At 40.7% G+C, this 17,449-nt stretch overlaps 1 protein-coding gene across 4 annotated transcripts in view; it reads left to right on the top strand.

Annotated features, from left to right (window-relative positions):
- Window positions 1–17,449, top strand: part of LOC143466148 (histone-lysine N-methyltransferase 2C-like) — a 33,161-nt gene that overhangs the window by 13,692 nt on the left and 2,020 nt on the right. For 2 of the 4 annotated variants that reach the window (XM_076964779.1, XM_076964776.1), the window contains exons 40-82: window positions 80–258; window positions 434–504; window positions 607–1,126; window positions 1,386–1,518; window positions 1,686–1,915; window positions 2,137–2,291; window positions 2,434–2,586; window positions 2,811–3,399; window positions 3,528–4,571; window positions 5,081–5,297; window positions 5,482–5,626; window positions 5,806–5,938; window positions 6,017–6,114; window positions 6,285–6,458; window positions 6,593–6,709; window positions 6,832–7,178; window positions 7,326–7,725; window positions 7,892–7,975; window positions 8,089–8,523; window positions 8,627–8,780; window positions 8,931–9,038; window positions 9,178–9,395; window positions 9,727–9,909; window positions 10,105–10,197; window positions 10,483–10,611; window positions 10,799–11,002; window positions 11,338–11,499; window positions 11,734–11,918; window positions 12,102–12,274; window positions 12,465–12,526; window positions 12,628–12,726; window positions 12,824–12,871; window positions 12,992–13,099; window positions 13,545–13,616; window positions 13,905–14,136; window positions 14,231–14,376; window positions 14,498–14,653; window positions 15,186–15,347; window positions 15,568–15,739; window positions 15,904–16,049; window positions 16,161–16,317; window positions 16,590–16,726; window positions 16,909–17,039. In XM_076964779.1, the coding sequence (XP_076820894.1) occupies window positions 80–258; window positions 434–504; window positions 607–1,126; window positions 1,386–1,518; window positions 1,686–1,915; window positions 2,137–2,291; window positions 2,434–2,586; window positions 2,811–3,399; window positions 3,528–4,571; window positions 5,081–5,297; window positions 5,482–5,626; window positions 5,806–5,938; window positions 6,017–6,114; window positions 6,285–6,458; window positions 6,593–6,709; window positions 6,832–7,178; window positions 7,326–7,725; window positions 7,892–7,975; window positions 8,089–8,523; window positions 8,627–8,780; window positions 8,931–9,038; window positions 9,178–9,395; window positions 9,727–9,909; window positions 10,105–10,197; window positions 10,483–10,611; window positions 10,799–11,002; window positions 11,338–11,499; window positions 11,734–11,918; window positions 12,102–12,274; window positions 12,465–12,526; window positions 12,628–12,726; window positions 12,824–12,871; window positions 12,992–13,099; window positions 13,545–13,616; window positions 13,905–14,136; window positions 14,231–14,376; window positions 14,498–14,653; window positions 15,186–15,347; window positions 15,568–15,739; window positions 15,904–16,049; window positions 16,161–16,317; window positions 16,590–16,726; window positions 16,909–17,039 (8,661 nt within the window). The remainder of the gene's footprint in view (window positions 1–79; window positions 259–433; window positions 505–606; window positions 1,127–1,385; window positions 1,519–1,685; window positions 1,916–2,136; window positions 2,292–2,433; window positions 2,587–2,810; window positions 3,400–3,527; window positions 4,572–5,080; window positions 5,298–5,481; window positions 5,627–5,805; window positions 5,939–6,016; window positions 6,115–6,284; window positions 6,459–6,592; window positions 6,710–6,831; window positions 7,179–7,325; window positions 7,726–7,891; window positions 7,976–8,088; window positions 8,524–8,626; window positions 8,781–8,930; window positions 9,039–9,177; window positions 9,396–9,726; window positions 9,910–10,104; window positions 10,198–10,482; window positions 10,612–10,798; window positions 11,003–11,337; window positions 11,500–11,733; window positions 11,919–12,101; window positions 12,275–12,464; window positions 12,527–12,627; window positions 12,727–12,823; window positions 12,872–12,991; window positions 13,100–13,544; window positions 13,617–13,904; window positions 14,137–14,230; window positions 14,377–14,497; window positions 14,654–15,185; window positions 15,348–15,567; window positions 15,740–15,903; window positions 16,050–16,160; window positions 16,318–16,589; window positions 16,727–16,908; window positions 17,040–17,449) is intronic. The other 2 variants (XM_076964778.1, XM_076964777.1) reach the window with 2 other exon arrangements.

Below are 17,449 nucleotides of genomic sequence, written 5' to 3'. Positions count from 1 at the left end.
TATTATACACCATTGTGGTATTTTAAAAGAAACTGTTGTGGCTATTTCTAAGTAGAACCACCGTTGCTTTCTCTTTTAGGGAACCAACACCCAAACCTGCATCACCTGGGGCCACCCCAATGGGTTCAAACCGGAGCAAATCTCCGTTTGTAGCGAATACCCTACCCAGTAGTCCCCTGTCAAGAACCCCAAGACCACCGGGTATGACTGGAGACAACATCATGATAAAACAACAGGCTGATTTACAGCACTTTCCTGGTAAGCTCGGCTTAAATATACTGGGTTTTTGACATTTAACTTTGTTGTATGGTGCTTGGTGATATGCAAAACGTGTGCATGTTCTACTTGGGTACTAAGCACAATTAAATAACTTTGTGCTATTATGCCGATATGTTCAACTTTTGATGTTGCTCACTTCATTTGTGTTTAACAGGACAAGCCAACATACCGAATATGCAGCCTGGGGTGGTTGCTCAACAACGGCAAGCCTGGCAGAATCAACAGGTATTAAGACATTTGATTTTTGTTCATTTTTGAAATGCTGAACAAATAGCGATAAACAATTTGCAATTTACTTAACTTCTGTTGACCAAAAACTTTTTACAGAACTCGCAGTTGAGTTTGAGAATGCCAAAAATGGAAACAATCGACCCCGCTATGTCCCAGCAACCAATGAGATTCCCTCAGTCCTCCCTGCAGCAACCCTTGACCCCCGGGCAAACTCCCCTAACTCTGAACTCACCTGGCACTCCTATACAAAGACAGGGATCGTTTCATGAATTCTCTGAATCAGGCGCCAATCAGGATTCACTAGGGAGGGTTCAGGTTACCCCTAGACCTGGAATGCCCCCGCAATTACTACCACAGGCAGTTAGCCCCGCAATGCGACCACTAAGCCCACACCCCATGGGAATGCGTACCCAAGGGCCGATGAGCCAGCCTGCCACCCCACAACCCATGATAACTATGAGAGACCCTTTCATGGACATTGCTGCCCAAGAAAAACCGTCACAGCGGCGAATGTCAGCCCCAGATTCAGTCCCATCTGCAAATGCTGGGACTATTCCCAATGCTCAGACAAATATGCAAAATGCAATGATGGGGCCAACTCCAAACCCAGAGACAGGTAAGATTTTCTGAAATCGTTGATTTGTAATCACAACTATCCAAACAATTGCACAAATAAATATACGGTTGATACTTGTTAATTTAAAGGTGAAGGTACCCATTAAGTTACTTTAGATTATCCAAAGTTTTGAATTAAGTGAAGCTGAGCTTAAGAGATTCCACTGTATTATGAAAATAATAGAAATCCTGATTAAGCATTTCCGATTACATAAAAGCAACCTTGCTCACTCCACAAACGACTGCTTTTTGTCATCCAGGAATAGTCGCGAGGAGTGAAGAGGAGAGATTTAAAATGGAAGCAGGTGAGAAGATGGTTCCTGTTGGTGTCATGCAGGGCACAGTAGGAAGACCACAGATAAGAGAAATACTTCGCCATACGACTCAAAGAAGGTGATTGATTAGTTGATAAAAATGTTTACTCATATATATAAAATAAAACTTCGACAAAGTTTGTGGTGTACTTGGTGAGTGTTATTTATTACAAGTCATGTCAAATTCATGTTCATTAAAAGTATAAGTTTGTTGAATTTTTTTCTGAACTTTTCCTTTTAACCCAGGTATAAGCTCCTTGAACAACAGAGCATCCCGGGAGGGTCCTGGGCAAACCCAGCAACCCGTCCACCACCCCCCTACCCCTCGCAGTCACCCTCATCTCAGACCGCCAACCCGGGCTCATTTGCTTTCCCTCCCAATATAAAACCGGAGCGCTTTCCTGGAGCACAAGGTCAAGCGATGCAGATCAGTGGTCCAAGGATGCCAAGATCAGTGGTCCAAGCGTTTAGACCAGGCAGGCTTTTCGGCGGATCTTATTTAAAAAATTTAACACTGAAATTTGTCATCATTTTTCTCATTATTGTTTATTCACTTTTGATAAGAATATCTATAATGAGCATAAGCTCATTATTGAATATAAATAATTTTCAATGTGCTTGGTAACAGTCGTGCTTTTGAGAGACTGTGCACTACGACCCTAATCTTAGTAGTTTTTAACTGATTTTGTCATTTCAGGAATGCCACCATCACCATCATTTTCACAGAGCTTACATCCTCCTCCGAATTTACAAACATCTGGCAATGTTTCTTCATTTGGTGTCGAAAGATTTCCCCCACGAACACCTACCCCTAATTCTTCTGCACCCAGTCCATCAGTTCATAACATAGCTGTAAGTTTACGCAACTTTAGACGGGATAATTACGATCAACTTTAGTAGGGATCAATTTTTTGCAGCTGTATGGACTTCATTTGTGTATTTTTTGAAAAATCTTGAAAGCTTTTCTATGATTTGATCTTTGGCATGTTATTAGGGCCAGGTGCCTGTCACTGGTGGTTACATTGAGCTCCGGCATTCAACCCAGCCTGACCCTGCCGTTCGTCGCGAGCAGATCATAAGGGCTGGAGCAGTGTTGCCTGTTTCTTCCACAGTTACACAGCCGAATTTGTCCCCAGCAACGCCAAAGGTAATTAAACTTGTACGTCAGGATATGGAACATGCACTATTGCACTTGCATAACCATGCTTTATAGACAATACTTAAGTACAGTGCATTTCACTGTGTTCATTATAGATTATGCGGGTTAAGAACTAAATGTGTTTTTCTAAAGCTTTTGTGAGGTTAATTTGTTATGACTTTCTATCCCGGTAACAAGCATCTATTCTACATACATCCTCTGTGTACTTTCAGGACATTAAACCGGCTATTTCCCAGCTGGCCTCCACATCCACCAACACAAGTGTAGCAGCTTTGCTGGCATCATCTGTACCTTCCGCTTCCCCAGCGACTACAAAAGTGGAAGCTACAGCGATTCCACCGACGACTCCCATTGGTAGTGTTCCAACAACGGTCACAACTTCTGCACAACTGTCTGAGATTTCCTTGAAATCTGTCAAGTCGGAACCGTTCGATCAGACTTCTGCCAGTGCCACCGGGTTCCAAACAGCAGGTACCACGACTCTACAGCCACCACCTGAAACCACTTCCGCTGAAAACTCTGAACAAAATTCAAGTGGAAACAAAGTGGGCGGTCAGGTTGAAGCTGTAATGCCTACTGTGGGTCTTCATTCGAAACCGAATGACAAATTAAATCAGGGAACTCATGAGGGTACAAAAGTTGACGAAAGGACAGAAACTACTTTGGAAACGATAGCTCCATCAGTGTCCGAATCTGTTACAAAATCCCCCGTACCTAAAATAGGCCTTCATGAAACAAAAACAACAGAAACACAACAAGATAATGTTGAAAATACTGACAAGACACAACAAACATCTGGTGGTGAGTGGCTTATTAAGCATGATAAAAATTTCAAAATCTTTTGATTGTTGTTGTTAAAAAAATCTCCCTAGTATTGATTTTGATTGTCACTCAATGAAATTTTAAATTTGCAATGTTTCATGTTATAGTTGAGGAACCTGTCACAGCAAAAGGTGCTGATGAAAGCGATAAAGCAACAGAGCATAATGACCAAAAGAACCTCTCAGAAGAAGAATCAAGTAAAATGACGGACTCACGCAAAATTACAAATTCTCCCACTCGTAAAGAATCCAGTTTGTCTTCTGTTCAAGCTACAACATCTAGCACAAAAGAGGATGATCCACAAATTCGTGACACTGACAACAGGAAGGAAGAAAGAAACATCAATGTTGCTGCTGGGGTGGTAACTAAACCTGCTGATGATGAGAAGAATGTCGAACAAAGTTCTGAAAATCAGAAGGAAAATGAGATAGATGTTAGCGTCAGTGGAGACCTACAGGGTAAAGATGGCCACTATAATTCTGTTACTGAAGAGAAATTGGGAAAGCAGAAAAAAGAGGTAGTTGACACTGGTGACAATACCACAGAGAAGACGGTTTCCAAATCGAGAGAAGATGAGGAAAAACAGACAAAAACTCTTACATCCGGTTGTGAGAGTGAAACTGTGAAATCTGCTGACACCAAAGAACCTGAAAATCATCCCAAATCTACATCTAGTGAAATCGATGAAAGTAAGCTCTTCGTATCAACTTCCAAATCCATGGACACCTCAGGCACAACAGCAAATAATCAGCTCAAACCTGTTGAAAATGTGGGCACAACTGCTGTTTCAAAAACAACTATCCCAGCAACCAGCACTGCTGCAGAAGTTCTACTGAACCCAAACACACCTGCCCGATTGTCAGTTCCATCTTCAACTGACATCACTTCTTTAACTTGTGTGTGCAACACAACGCCTACTTTTAGCTCTACAACAGAGCAGATACAAGGCAATATATCCCATGCTACGGCTGGCATGGTAAAGATCTCATCAACACAAACCCCTGTTACCACTTTGTCACTTAGTATGCAGGCTCAACAGCCTACGGTCCCTGGTTTTGCAATGCCGAATGCAAGTCAAACAGTTCATCAAAATGCAGTTAAAACTGAGATTTCAGCTGTTGTAGCTTCATCACTCAGCGAAGTTTCTGCAGGTACTTACACTTCAAATATCTCAGTCGTTTACAGCAGGGGTCCGCAAATAGTGGGTCGCAACCCAAATTTGGGTTGTGAGACCTTCCAGTCTGGATCGTGAAATATTTTAAACTTACCATAAATATAAGCATCGCATCTGTGTAACAATGAACTTCAGCTTTTTTAAACCTCTAATTACAATTATTATTGCATTTTTACGTAATTACTACGTAACAATGCAATAATAGTCGAGAACACATGCGCAACCAGTTATGCTTTTTTTGTTACAATTATATGCTCACAAAATGCTTGGGTAGCGGGAATTTAGAACCATTTTTTAAGGGCCGCGCCAAAAAGTATTCGCGGACTCCTGGTTTAAACGCTTACCCAACCAACTATAAAAGAGGTATTTGGGGGAATCGTTCCCTGGGAATTTATAAGCAAGAGGTTTAGAAATAATAATTTTAGCCACATAAACAGTTAACACAGGCTAGTTTTCGTCATTAAATCCCTCCTGCTCCTTATTCAGCTTCGCATCTGCACCCACCAACATCGGTGATGATGATGCATGCCACATCTGAATCGAACGCTTTCATAAACTCGACCGTACCAGTTCAGCAAGCTCCCATAAATGCACAGCATCCACCACCTACATCTAAGACGAAGAAGCCGCTCCTCATCAAGGAACAGCCTTTAATCTTGCAGGACCTATTGGACGAGGAAAAAAGAGAGCAGGAGAGAGCTAGGTATGCATCTTTGACCAGAGCAAGATTCCTCTTCTAAAATTGCAGATCCTATTACAGTTGTTCTCCTTGTATAAACTTTCTTTAAAACATAAATTAGTTTTAATTCAGTATCATATATTTCAAAATGTTGAGGAATAAATTTTTTATTGTCTGTAAAGTAAGAATTTAAAACTTAATCTTGCAGGCGCGAGAAAATAAACCAAGTAATGATGCAACAACAACAGCAGCAGGTGATGCTGCCGGTGTTTTCTGGTGAAGTGGAGCAACCTGATGTCAGCTATGACAAGATCATGCAAGCCAAGCTGAAGGTTCTGTCGGGCATAAATCAGGTAATGGATCATCAAACTTTGATTTCTGAACAATGGTTGAAAATGATAAATATACAATCAATATTCTTTCGATAACTTACATGAATATTAAGTCAAGCAACCAATCGTGTACATTGTGGCATATTGACATTAGGCAATAACCAGGTTGTAGATAATGCAAACATATATAAAATTTGCAGGTTATCAACAGCAGCACCACAAGTCAAGCAGGACCGCAAGGTACCTTCTCATCAGGTCCAGTCGTCCAGCACCCTACCGCCACCACTAACTGGACTAGTGTACCTAGCGGACTACAGAACATGCCACCTCAAGGTTTGCCATGTATTTATTTGCAAAAAGTGATATTTACAACACTGCTTGTGACGATATTAAATTTGAAAGTGGTTTCAGGAGCATCGAGTGGTTCTCCTCCAGTGACAGAAGGTGATTCGCTCGAGAACAAGAAGCGTTATGAGGAATTTTTGATTCAACATCAAGCTCTTATACAGGTATTGCTAATATTTGCATTTTAACTTAGCTTCGTTCACTAATAACTTGCCGCTATTGCTTTAAACTCACTAATTTGTTCCGTGTAATATCCATCAATTTTTCATGCGTAACTAGAATTGAAGTAACTTCTTGTCGTACCACATTGATCAATTCTACTAAAATCTTACAGATGCAACTAAAACAACTGGAACAAGTTGCGAAGCAGCAGAAGTCAGCAAAGCTTGCATTGACCAAAAAGCAAAGATTAAGCCGTAAAAATGGTGAGGAATTGTCGCCGATCGATGCTGAGACACTAACAATGGTTAGCAAGCAACAGATTGACACTCAGCATAAGCTCGATGAGGTGGGTTTGTCATAAATGCTCTCTACCACACAGTTCATTAACGTTTTTGCCAAAGTAGTTTCGCAGTATCGGTCTGCACTCTCAACGGCCTAGAACTATACGTTCATTAAGCATAATATGATATTGCACGGCAGATTCGCAAAGAGCAACTACGTCACAGTGAGCGTGTGCAGGACTATAACATGAAGCAAGGATCTGTTCCTTTCGTACCAATTACCGTGAATCGACCTGTAAGTGTGTTGCCACAACAGGTACAGCTGCAGAGTGCAAATCACTGCACAGTTAATAACGTTAACAGATTTCCATTTAATGCTTGGACACCCCGTTTTGGTTTTAGCTTTGGTTATTGAAATACAAATATGGCTTATTTCAGGGTTCATCGGAAATGGTGCAAATGGTTTCACCACAACAGTTACAAATTCCACAACAAGCCCAAGGAATGATCAGACCGTCTGCTGTTGGTGCTGTGTCTAATCAATTACCATCGGTTACCAGTAGAGTAGCTGGTACACTACTAAACACACCATCCTCCTTGACTGGCAGCAACATTGTGGTTGCAGTTTCGACGCCTAACGTCAGTTCATCGATGGTGCAATCGGTGTTCTCAACTCCTGCCACTGTTGTGAGCGGTGCTCAAAATGTCACTGGAACATCAGGTCCGATGTCTATGCAGCAGCAGGAAGCACTGTTCGCTCAGTTACAGAAGATGCCCGGTCTAAGGTTTGAACCCATATCTGTTTATTTAACATTACGCTTCTGTATCGTATCACTAGTTCTGTAGGTTTGAAAACTGTGTTATAAACTTACAACATCTGACTGACATTGTCAAGCTCGCATGAATTCAAATCAGTTGTTGATATGTTCCAGGCAAATGAATCCATCTCAAGTACAACAAATCATGCAACACGGTGCTATCATATCGGGGTCAACTACTTACCCCACCTTTTCCAACCCTAATCTCGTGCAGGGGGATAGTACGCCCAAGCAATTGGGCACAGTGCCAAGTTCACCTCACCAACAATTGATGATGCCTAGCACCTCGGGCCAAATTGACCCCAGTCGGGGCCAACACGCTCAGGTTGCGTCTGTTAACATTAACATTGGTGGGAACATGACGGTTACCCAAGGACTTATGAAACCCATTCATACCGGGGCTGGGGAAATCCCCGTAAATACGATACCCTCCTCCTCTTTCATGCAGATGCCCCAGTTCATGAGTTATGATCGTCAGCAAATGACAATGATGCAGCAACAAAACTCCCAGGAGGTAAACATACTTGAAGAAAACAGAAAACACATTTATGTCATTTCCTATTGTATTAGAATTGGTCTGATTTTATTAATGGTTTCAGTTAGTTAAATACCAAATTGTGGAATGGAATCATCGTCGTAGCAAAACAAACTAAACGACTTCATTTTAAAATTTCTCTCAGGAGAAGCCAAAGCGAAGAAGAAAAAAGAAGAAAAAGACCACATCTGCTGACAGCACGATCATCGAGCATCAGATGGTGACCCAGGTGTGAAATCAGCTCTCATCCTGCTTAGTCAAACCCTTACCAACTGTGTTATTCTCATGGTTCATTAGACATGATTTATAGCCAGTTGTTCACTTTTATGTTTTCGATTGCAGAACTCGATGCCTGGAAGCATTGGAATGCACATGAGCAATTCCGGTTTTATGCCGCGCGTAAGCTCGCCTGGGGGTATGTTTATGACGTCACGATACCACCCGGCATCATCACCTGCGCAATTTGGAACGCCACATATGCCTGGCCAGCATGTGGCACCAGTAATGAACAGCATTAGGACGCCGATGAACATAACGAACGTTTCTTCTGCGGTTCCATTAACAACTGTCTTCTCTACACAACCTGTATCTGCAAAGATAGCCACATCGATGGTGCCCACCACACAAGCAACAAATATGAATTTAAAATTGAATGCGGGTTCAATAGGTGCCAAGACACTCACAACTACGATAAACACCGTCACCAGCACACTGAGCAGTGCAGTTTCAAATTCTACAGTCATGACAATCAACCCTACCATGAGCATTATATCCCAGGTTAGTGTCATCTCACTCTTTTGTTGTATTTTTTCATATCTTGCGCACAGTTTTGTGGTCTTCATGTTATCTCTATATGCTATCCAATATCCATGTCATCCAGACTGCCACGACAACCACAACTTCAAGCATCGTTTTCCATGAGAGCAATATCGATAACCGACCTATGACCCAACCATCTGGATTATCTAGTCCGATACCGCCCTCCCCCACCGCTCCCACGTTTGATAAAATGCCTCTGCCTGGTTCCTCACCAAGTGAGTGAATTGATTAACTAGATTTTGCAAAACTTGCCAGGATAAGATTGTGGAAACCTCGTTCTATTGCACACGATGATGCATATAGTTCTTGGATCACCATCTTAATCGCTTTTGAATTAAGACAACAATAAATTTCTTCGACTTTAGCGATGAAACTTGATCATGATGATGATGGGAGCACTACAGCATCATCTGCGCCACCACTCTTGGTTGCCAGGCAACCAGTTTGGGTTAACGAAGTGAAGAAAGATATTGGTAACAAATGATTCACTTGGTATATGGCCAAAGTCGCAAAATTTTGTTAAATCTAATTTGATTCATTTCTTAAAGTTTCTTTTAATATGTTATGGTTTTGTCAGCAACCAACCGGTCAACCTTAATGTTTTCGTCTTAGTGTCACCTCAACCTATAAATCTCAATCGATCTCTGGTTGTTGCAACTCCCCCCCACTTGAGCGGACTTACTGAATCGGAGCTAGAAATCATCCTCGCGACCGATCCTGATGCGAGATCCAGAACAGCAACCCCAGACACTCCAAGTCAGGTTGTTCCTTTTCCTCTGAAGAGTGGAAGACCTTCCACTGAGTCCCCGCTGGATCCAGATCGGGAAAATGTCAGTATTTACTCTTAAAATTTTTTAGAATAATCTCTTTATGATCTCGAATATGCTGCGCTATCAATAATTAATCAGTTTCAGTTAATCACGATTGTGATTCATGTTACGCATGAGTTAAGCTAATAGATGTACTATTATTGATGATTACAAAACTTGTATGTTATGAAACAATAAAAGCTTAACCAATTCTGAAATCCTGCTATGGCATTAATATCAACAACCTTTATATATTATCATCACTACGAGTGTCGAGTATATCCTATATAGTATATATACATTGACTCAAATAAGGACTGCTCGCTGTAGGCAAATGAAGTCTTGTTTTTAGTCGATTGCTCTCGTTGATGATACGATAAGTGCCGTGATCAGGGATGGGATGGAATATGGGGATCGTCTGCAGAAGGCCAAGCAGAGCGGGTTGCCTGTCAGTCCTCCAAGCTGGATGCGAGATCCAAAACCAACAAAATTTCCTCCTAAACCGCCAACTCCAAACTCTCAAATCTTCATGAAGGTGTGTTTGTAAAATAACGATCAAAAGAATCTAAATTTGGCTAAAATGATTAAATTTATTGCACTTTGCAGTTTTTATCTCAGAATTCTTGAATTTCTCGTTTCCTTCAAATAAATTAACCACCACTCTACACTTGCGTCAATACTAGTCTGCCATCTATATTAGTTATTCAATTTCACATTTGACCATCCCCAGACCTCTCACTCCCAATTCATACCTGGTTATGGCCCGCCATTGTCTACCAATCACCAGGAGTTGCTTCGTCACATGCTCAAGCCGGGAAGCGTGGTAAGCAGAGAAAAGTTTGTGTGCAAATTTGTGGTGAAAATAAACGTTTTTCACGTCAAGTTCCTTCTAAAAACATTCTATCCACCAATTACTATTTCAAGCCATTGTTTAATTCTAAATTAGCAAAACTTCAGGCTTTGTTTAATTTCTTAACATATCGTTGTTGGGTCCTGTAAGCCCAATGTGACTCGGCCACACAGACTAGATGCCAGGGCATGAGTCGTGGCCTAAAGGTAGCAGGCCATGTACACTTGTACAGCCTCAACATTTTATTCAACATTACAGGGAGCATCGATGCCAACTGCAATAACATCGTTTGCTGGGCTGGAAAAAGCTGGAACCGATATGAACCTGACTCCAGAGCAGCTGAAAAAGCACATGGAGTTGCTAAGTAACCCGTACTTGCTTAATAAGGTATATTACCAGTAAGGCTGGAAAACTGTGAATCGTTGCTTGTTGTCTGCCTATAGGAATTTAACAAAAGTCAATGCTATGTATGTATGTTTGTTGTGTACTGGTTTGATTGTTGAGGTTATTAGCATTCTCATCGTTAGCTTTGTTAAAGAGTAAATTGATCTTACTGTTGATTACATCATTAAAGGATGGCATGAAGAAGAAACGTTCCAGACGCGCATCCAAGGACAAAGATGCGAAGTCCGGAGTGAAAAAGAAGAGGAAGAAAAAAAATCAAGATAAAATGGATGAAGAGCTGGGTGCAGATGGGTCTCACAGCGTGGCAGGAATGATTGGGTTGCAGATTTCACAATCGTCCCCTGCAGGAAAAAATATCGGTCCATGGAAGCAGGTGAGAGATTAAACAAATATGTTTTTTTTGGTGCAAAAGTGTTTTGTTTTTAACGTCAAGTTCTGCTTGTCAACTATAGATTACTAGAGAATAGATAAAATATCTAATAATATTTAACATACCAGAGCTTTCCTTTGAAACTGTTTTAAAGCTGTTTTTCCCAAAACTCTGATTTTTCACTTTGGTTTCTCTCGATATGCGTCTCATAGATACTTATGTGCCACTCCATGGAGCCATTTCTGTACAAGTTACTACATCAACTAGATACCATCTTATTACAGTGACTTCCAAACGAATTTAGATTTGTATTATCATTATTTTTGTTTTCTTCCCAGCTTCCTCTGCTGTCATTAGTTGAACCCGACATGAAGATCAACTATGACATGTGCATGCCAAAAGGTACAGGCCTCACCCGGTCTAAGTCGTTATTGGAAGGAATGATGGGCAAGTGCTCATATCGGGGATTACCTGACTATTATGATCTGATAGAATGTAAAGTAAGTCGGCCAATAACTAACGATATCATGTTTCGTTTTCACGGATGGCACTTACAACTGTTGGTGATGTTTTTTAGCATTATTTGCGTTGAAGCGTCACCGAAAATTTCTCTGTAGGAGCAAAGTGTTAGAAGTTCGTTCTTAGTTCTCAGAACTGCTTAAATTTCATCAAAGGTTTTGATTTTCGGAGTAGAAATATCCACATATGACATCGTTTTTATATTAACTTTGAAGGATCCGTTGAAGTTCATGAACCCTCCTACACCCCCATCATCGCTGCCCCCATCTCCGAAGCGAGAAAGAGCAGATTCCGCCGATGAGATGAAGATGACGATATCGTGTGTCCAGCATGTTAAAGTTCCTGACTCCCTTCCCACTCCACCCCATATTGTTCCTGAGCCTCCAGACGATGCTTCCAAGTATGACATGTCATCTTCGTTCATGTTGCGTGCTATGGAAGGCTTAAATTTGAATATGTCACCAAAAAATTATAAATATTGAGTCAGTTACAATTTTTACCGTTTAAACGCACACGTTTCAGCTCACCTCATCGATTTCCACCATGGCTATTATCATTTATCCACTTTCTTCTTCCTCTTCAGGTTGCAGAACGAAGATCTTGTTGCTCCATCCTCACCAGAGCCAGAGGATAGCAAGTCCGGATGGAGTTTGAGCAGGTTATCATCGATGAAAGCGATCGCATACAAAGATGATTCCATCTTCTCCTACCAGGCCGCCTCTCCTGAGCTCCCTGTTCTGCCCAAGCCAAGAAAAAGTAGTTGATTTACTTCCTTTGCTTAAAACGTTTCCTATCATAAGAATAATGTTAAAGTTCTTAGAATTTAAACAAGTTAGATCAGGCGTTTCACATCAGATCCATTTAGTGACTTATCAGACCTCCTACATAAATTGATATAACTGTTAGTGCAATGGACCTGACGATTGTGTTTATCATTTATATTCAGCATCATTTGAGGACAAAGACCAAGTGACGGTGACAATCTCTTTCAAATCTGCAACATCCAAGGTAAGGTTTTATCACTTTTTCACATCAACATTTGTATTTCATCTCATGAATAATTCAAGATGAAAGTAATCAAAAGGCTTATGTCGGTCTGCATGTTACAGGCAGTGAAGAAATCACTCACTCAGTTGTCTCGAGCTCTCGGTACGTCGATTGTAAGTTTTACGATGGTTGATAGTGCAAAGGATGACGCAAAATCAAAGGTAAGCACATGTGTGTTTCTATGTGTGTATGTTGTATAACAACCATGTAAGCAAGATGCTTGATGTTATTTATGACTGTGATCATGTTTTGCTGCAGTCTGGTCAACAAGCTGCTAAGTCAAAAAATGAAAAGGCAGACGACAAGGTAAACTTTCAAGCCCTTTTTTTGTTTTATTTCATTATCATCGCTAATTAGTGCAAAAGTAAGTAACAAACAGTTTTGAAGAAAAGCAGCCATAAATCAATCTATTCCATTGGTTTACAGCAATTGTCCAATCAAACCAATGCCGACTCGGGTACAGCCAGCCAGCGAAAATGTTTCCATTGTAGCAGATGGGTGGTTGGAAACGGCGTCAGAAAGCCTTTGTTTGGTGTAAGTTGTATATTCCATGTATCGTAATTTAAGTTCACAAAGAAGATAAAGGGTGATATGTTTGTCGTGAATTGGTGTAACCTATTTTGTCAAGGTTATGCATGAATGATTTGGTCATCATTTTTATTCTAACACCAGAATAATGCAAATTGCATAATTAGAATTCTAACTAAATATTTTTGATATGTATTTCAGTTTCATTTAATACTATTGCCCAAGCGAAAGGAAACTTTCAAAATTTTCTGAAAACATCATAAATATAAACAAATTTTTAACCAGCAATCTCTTGTGTAGTGAAATTATTCTGGTGTACATGTACTTACATATTTCTGATGATGCATTTTTACTTTTACTAGTCACAATCTGAAATCTGTGTTAATTTACCCATTACTCAGCAGTTTTCTCGAAGAATTCTATGCATTGTTACGCTTTGTTTTGTGTGAAGGTAAACCTGGCAGAGGAAGATCTCATATTCTGCAATAAAGATTGCTTCTTTGCACATCATTTTAACAACAAAGTATGTTTTTTTATCGGTTTTAACAATGGTCAAGCTTCTGGATTTTAACTCAATGTATAGCATTGTAGCTATAGCGTTTATCGCAACAGTGTTCAGATGGCCTTCTAAATAGCCAAGTGAAAAAATCTCTACGAATTAACACTTTATTAATCAGCAAACTACGTGCCTATTTGAATTGTTTTGCATATGTATTGAATATATCATTTGTAAATTATTACTTTAACGTTTTCTTTTATTTAAATTTCAATTGTTTGAAATTAAGATTTAATTTTCTACTTCTCGACTCAGAACACAAACACGCACTCTCCGAAGAAGAAGTGGAAAGCGACACAGGTCTACCAACGTCGCACGCGTAAGATCGATATTACGTCATTGATCAACTCCAACCCGGACCCCGAGTATGTGTCCACTAGGGGGCGAAGTGTGATACCTTATATGACGCAAGACTCGTACGATGACGTCAAATCAGCCGATGGCAAAGCTCGAAGTCGGGGTCGAAGAAGAGGATCAAATGGCCCGGGTCAGTCAACACCACTTGTAATTTAGTTTTGTTAAGTCTATGGGGTTTTGTTACGTAACACTGCAACTTACTGTTATGTCATAATAACGCACAGGTGAGGAAAGTAGACCAACAAGCAAGCGTTGGAAAGGCATCAAATGGAAGAGGTGGAATGTCAACATCACAGTGGTGAAAGCAACCGCTCACAAGCAACCACCTGATGTCGATGCGCTGCTAACCAAATACGGGTCGGCGCTAAAGGTACACCTACTTCTACTCTGAAGATCGTTGATGCTTTGGGATACTAATGTCATATGTTACCAAATAATACTTTAAAGCTACTGGTAATATCGGTCAGTGATCGGACAATTTATGTTTCCAGCCCCCAACGGAGATGAGGGACACGCGGAAGTGCGTATTGTGCGGACTTTGCGGAGACGGAGATACAAAAGGGGTCGCTAGATTGCTCAACCTAGACGTGGATAGTTGGATCCATCTCAATTGTGCGCTATGGTCTGCTGAAGTTTATGAGACCCAGGTAACATTCTGCTTTTCATCTCGGGAATATTGGGCTATTGTTAGACCCGTTTTACTTGAAGAAAAATTTAAAACGATATTCACCTTGCAAAAGAAGACGAAACAGCTTGAAGTTTTGTTTCCGATTTATACATTTGTGTTATCAATTACGTACATTATCACCAACACAGTAGCCATGCTTACCACAATGAACACCACCGCTACTTGAATAAAATATCAATTTTTGAGTACTCAGACATAATTAAATACTTTTTATCAGTACTTAATAATGCAAATTCCGTCATTTTTTTGTTCTTTTTTCTGTGATATTAGAACCAGTACATGTTTTAGTATTTGGCAAAGGTAGCAGGTTACCCGTGTTTGAGTTTTTTATAAGTGCAGGTGCTTGTACTTGAAATGCAAAATCGGTACTTGACTGCAGCTCTCACAAACGCATAATAATACATCTAACAGTTTCTCTGTAAATACGGTTAGCCGCCATTTAAACTTTGCCTGTTAAGAAGAAATGTTTTCTCAAATTTCTATTTCTGTAGGGCGGAGCGCTCATAAACGTGGATATTGCCGTTCGAAACAGTCTGTCAGCTCTCTGTGTTGTCTGCCAGAAGAAAGGTGCCACCATCCACTGCAACCGATCTCGCTGCAGCAATTCCTACCACTGCGCATGCGCGCTGCAGTGCGGTTGCCACTTCTACAAGGTTGGTTGACTTGGTTTGTGACATTATGAGCAGAAAGGCTACAATTAATCATCTAGGCGCAATCCGTCGATTTTGAAATAGAATTTAAAAATCTTAACAAGTTAAAATTTAACAATATTGAAACTAAACTGCCCGACCGGTTAAATTTACTTCTCCATTTTAATAGTACGTCTTACTGTAACTACACAATCTTATCGGGAACTTTGTTTCGCTTCAACAGGACAAGACGGTTTTATGTCCAGTGCATGGCTTGGCGTCTTCAAATCAGACAGGAACGCCGCAGCACAATGACCAACAGCTCAAATCACTCGCCGTCTTCCGCAAGGTCTATGTGCAGAGGAAAGAAACAAAACAGATCGCCAGCATCATGCAGCAGGGCGAGCTCACACAAGGTAAATTTTACGCAAAGTTTTCATTTTAGATTTGAATTAAACGGTTTGCTCTTTTTAACTTGGAGAAAATGTGTTAACTCACAAACTTGCGTGTTCAATTGTTCATTAGACATAGCGAAATATTTCATTGCTTTCTTACACAAGAGCTGCATACATTTGCACAGGTGAAAAGAATTACATTCTGCGTGTTGGCGCCCTCATGTTTTATGCCGTTGGACAGTTATCCACCCACCAGATGACTCAGTTTCACAGCAAGACCGCTATTTACCCAATCGGTTACAAAGCGACAAGGATATATTGGAGTTGTAATGTAAGTGGCGTTTCACTTTTAGTAAACTCGAGTACATCTGCGCCGCGTATAACTTTACAATCTGGCAAAGTGCGGCATTTTATGATATAGATTTATCGCCTTTCCACACAGAACACACGCAAGAGGAGCAAGTACATGTGCATGATCACGGAGAAAGACGGCAAACCGTGGTTCACCACCAGGTACCAGGCGGTGGCGTCGAGGCCAAAATCAAACGATAAAAATCTGCAAGGAGAGTGGATGGAGATGCAGGGACCAACGTTGAATGGTGAGATGAAATTTGTTTATTTCGAGTGCCGTGTGTCTATGTAACTTTATCCATGTTTATTTTGAAGGATAGTATTATACTGGCCTTTCATAATTTGAATAATATCTTGTCGTTGTATACTGATTACCTTTATTTCGTTTATGCCTCAAATTAATCTAAATACACTTTGGTGTGGTATCTTAATTTTTATCCTCTGACGGAGGAAAGTCTTTGCCTGACTTAAACTTGGCGTTGGTTCTTTTTTATCATAATCCTCATCTTATCATGTCCAGATCAATGGAGAGATCTTCTGGAGCAGTTATCGAACCTCAGGACGCAGCAGAAGATGTTGAAGCTCTTCCCGGATTACATCAACGGTGAAAACATCTACGGACTCACATCCCCAGTTGTGTGCCGCATACTCGAATCTGTAAGTTTAGAACTTTTATCTTGTCAAGTTATTTTTGCTTCGTAAATGTCATAAGTTTGATCTTGGTGCTTGCCTTCGTAATTTTGCTGTTGTAGGTTAAGTAACGTGTCAGAGTAGCTGCATTTTTCGTGCATAATATTTGACGATGTGTGCTACATCTGTATGACTTTTGTCCCTTTTAGCTTCCCAACATTGAACTTTGTGCCAATTACAAGTTTCGTTACGGTCGATCGCCGATCCTTGAGCTCCCACTAGCGATCAACCCAACGGGTTGCGCAAGGTCCGAGCCGCACATCAAGCATTCGCGGAAGAAGTGAGTGTTACTTTGATAAAAAAATATCCCTTATCCATTTACGTCACAATGGCGCCTTGCACTGTGGCCGTTGAAGATTTTTTTTCATCAGAGTGTTTTGAGGAAAGATGCCACAGCTTCACTCATTTTTTAGTTGCATCCGGTTGCTTTTAATAATTAGTCAGACGAGGTACTTACAGTTTTGCATGTCATAAAGGCAGGAAACAAATTGAAAATTACATTGTGATGGGATCGAAAATTTTCCTGAATCATCTTTCGTACATGCAGGTGGTAACACCTTGTTTTTATTCAGTCAGGCACACAGAGACATCTTTTATAAGTTCTCAGCCGCTCAGCGTTGGCAACTAGAACGCAAGTCAAAATTAATGCTGAGTCAAGCATGCGAGGTTGTGCTGATTCATGCAGGCAGG

The sequence above is a fragment of the Clavelina lepadiformis genome, chromosome 7 (genome assembly GCF_947623445.1).
Source record: "Clavelina lepadiformis chromosome 7, kaClaLepa1.1, whole genome shotgun sequence".
In the NCBI taxonomy this organism is placed as follows: domain Eukaryota; kingdom Metazoa; phylum Chordata; class Ascidiacea; order Aplousobranchia; family Clavelinidae; genus Clavelina; species Clavelina lepadiformis.
This window is presented reverse-complemented; position numbering and strand designations above follow the sequence as displayed.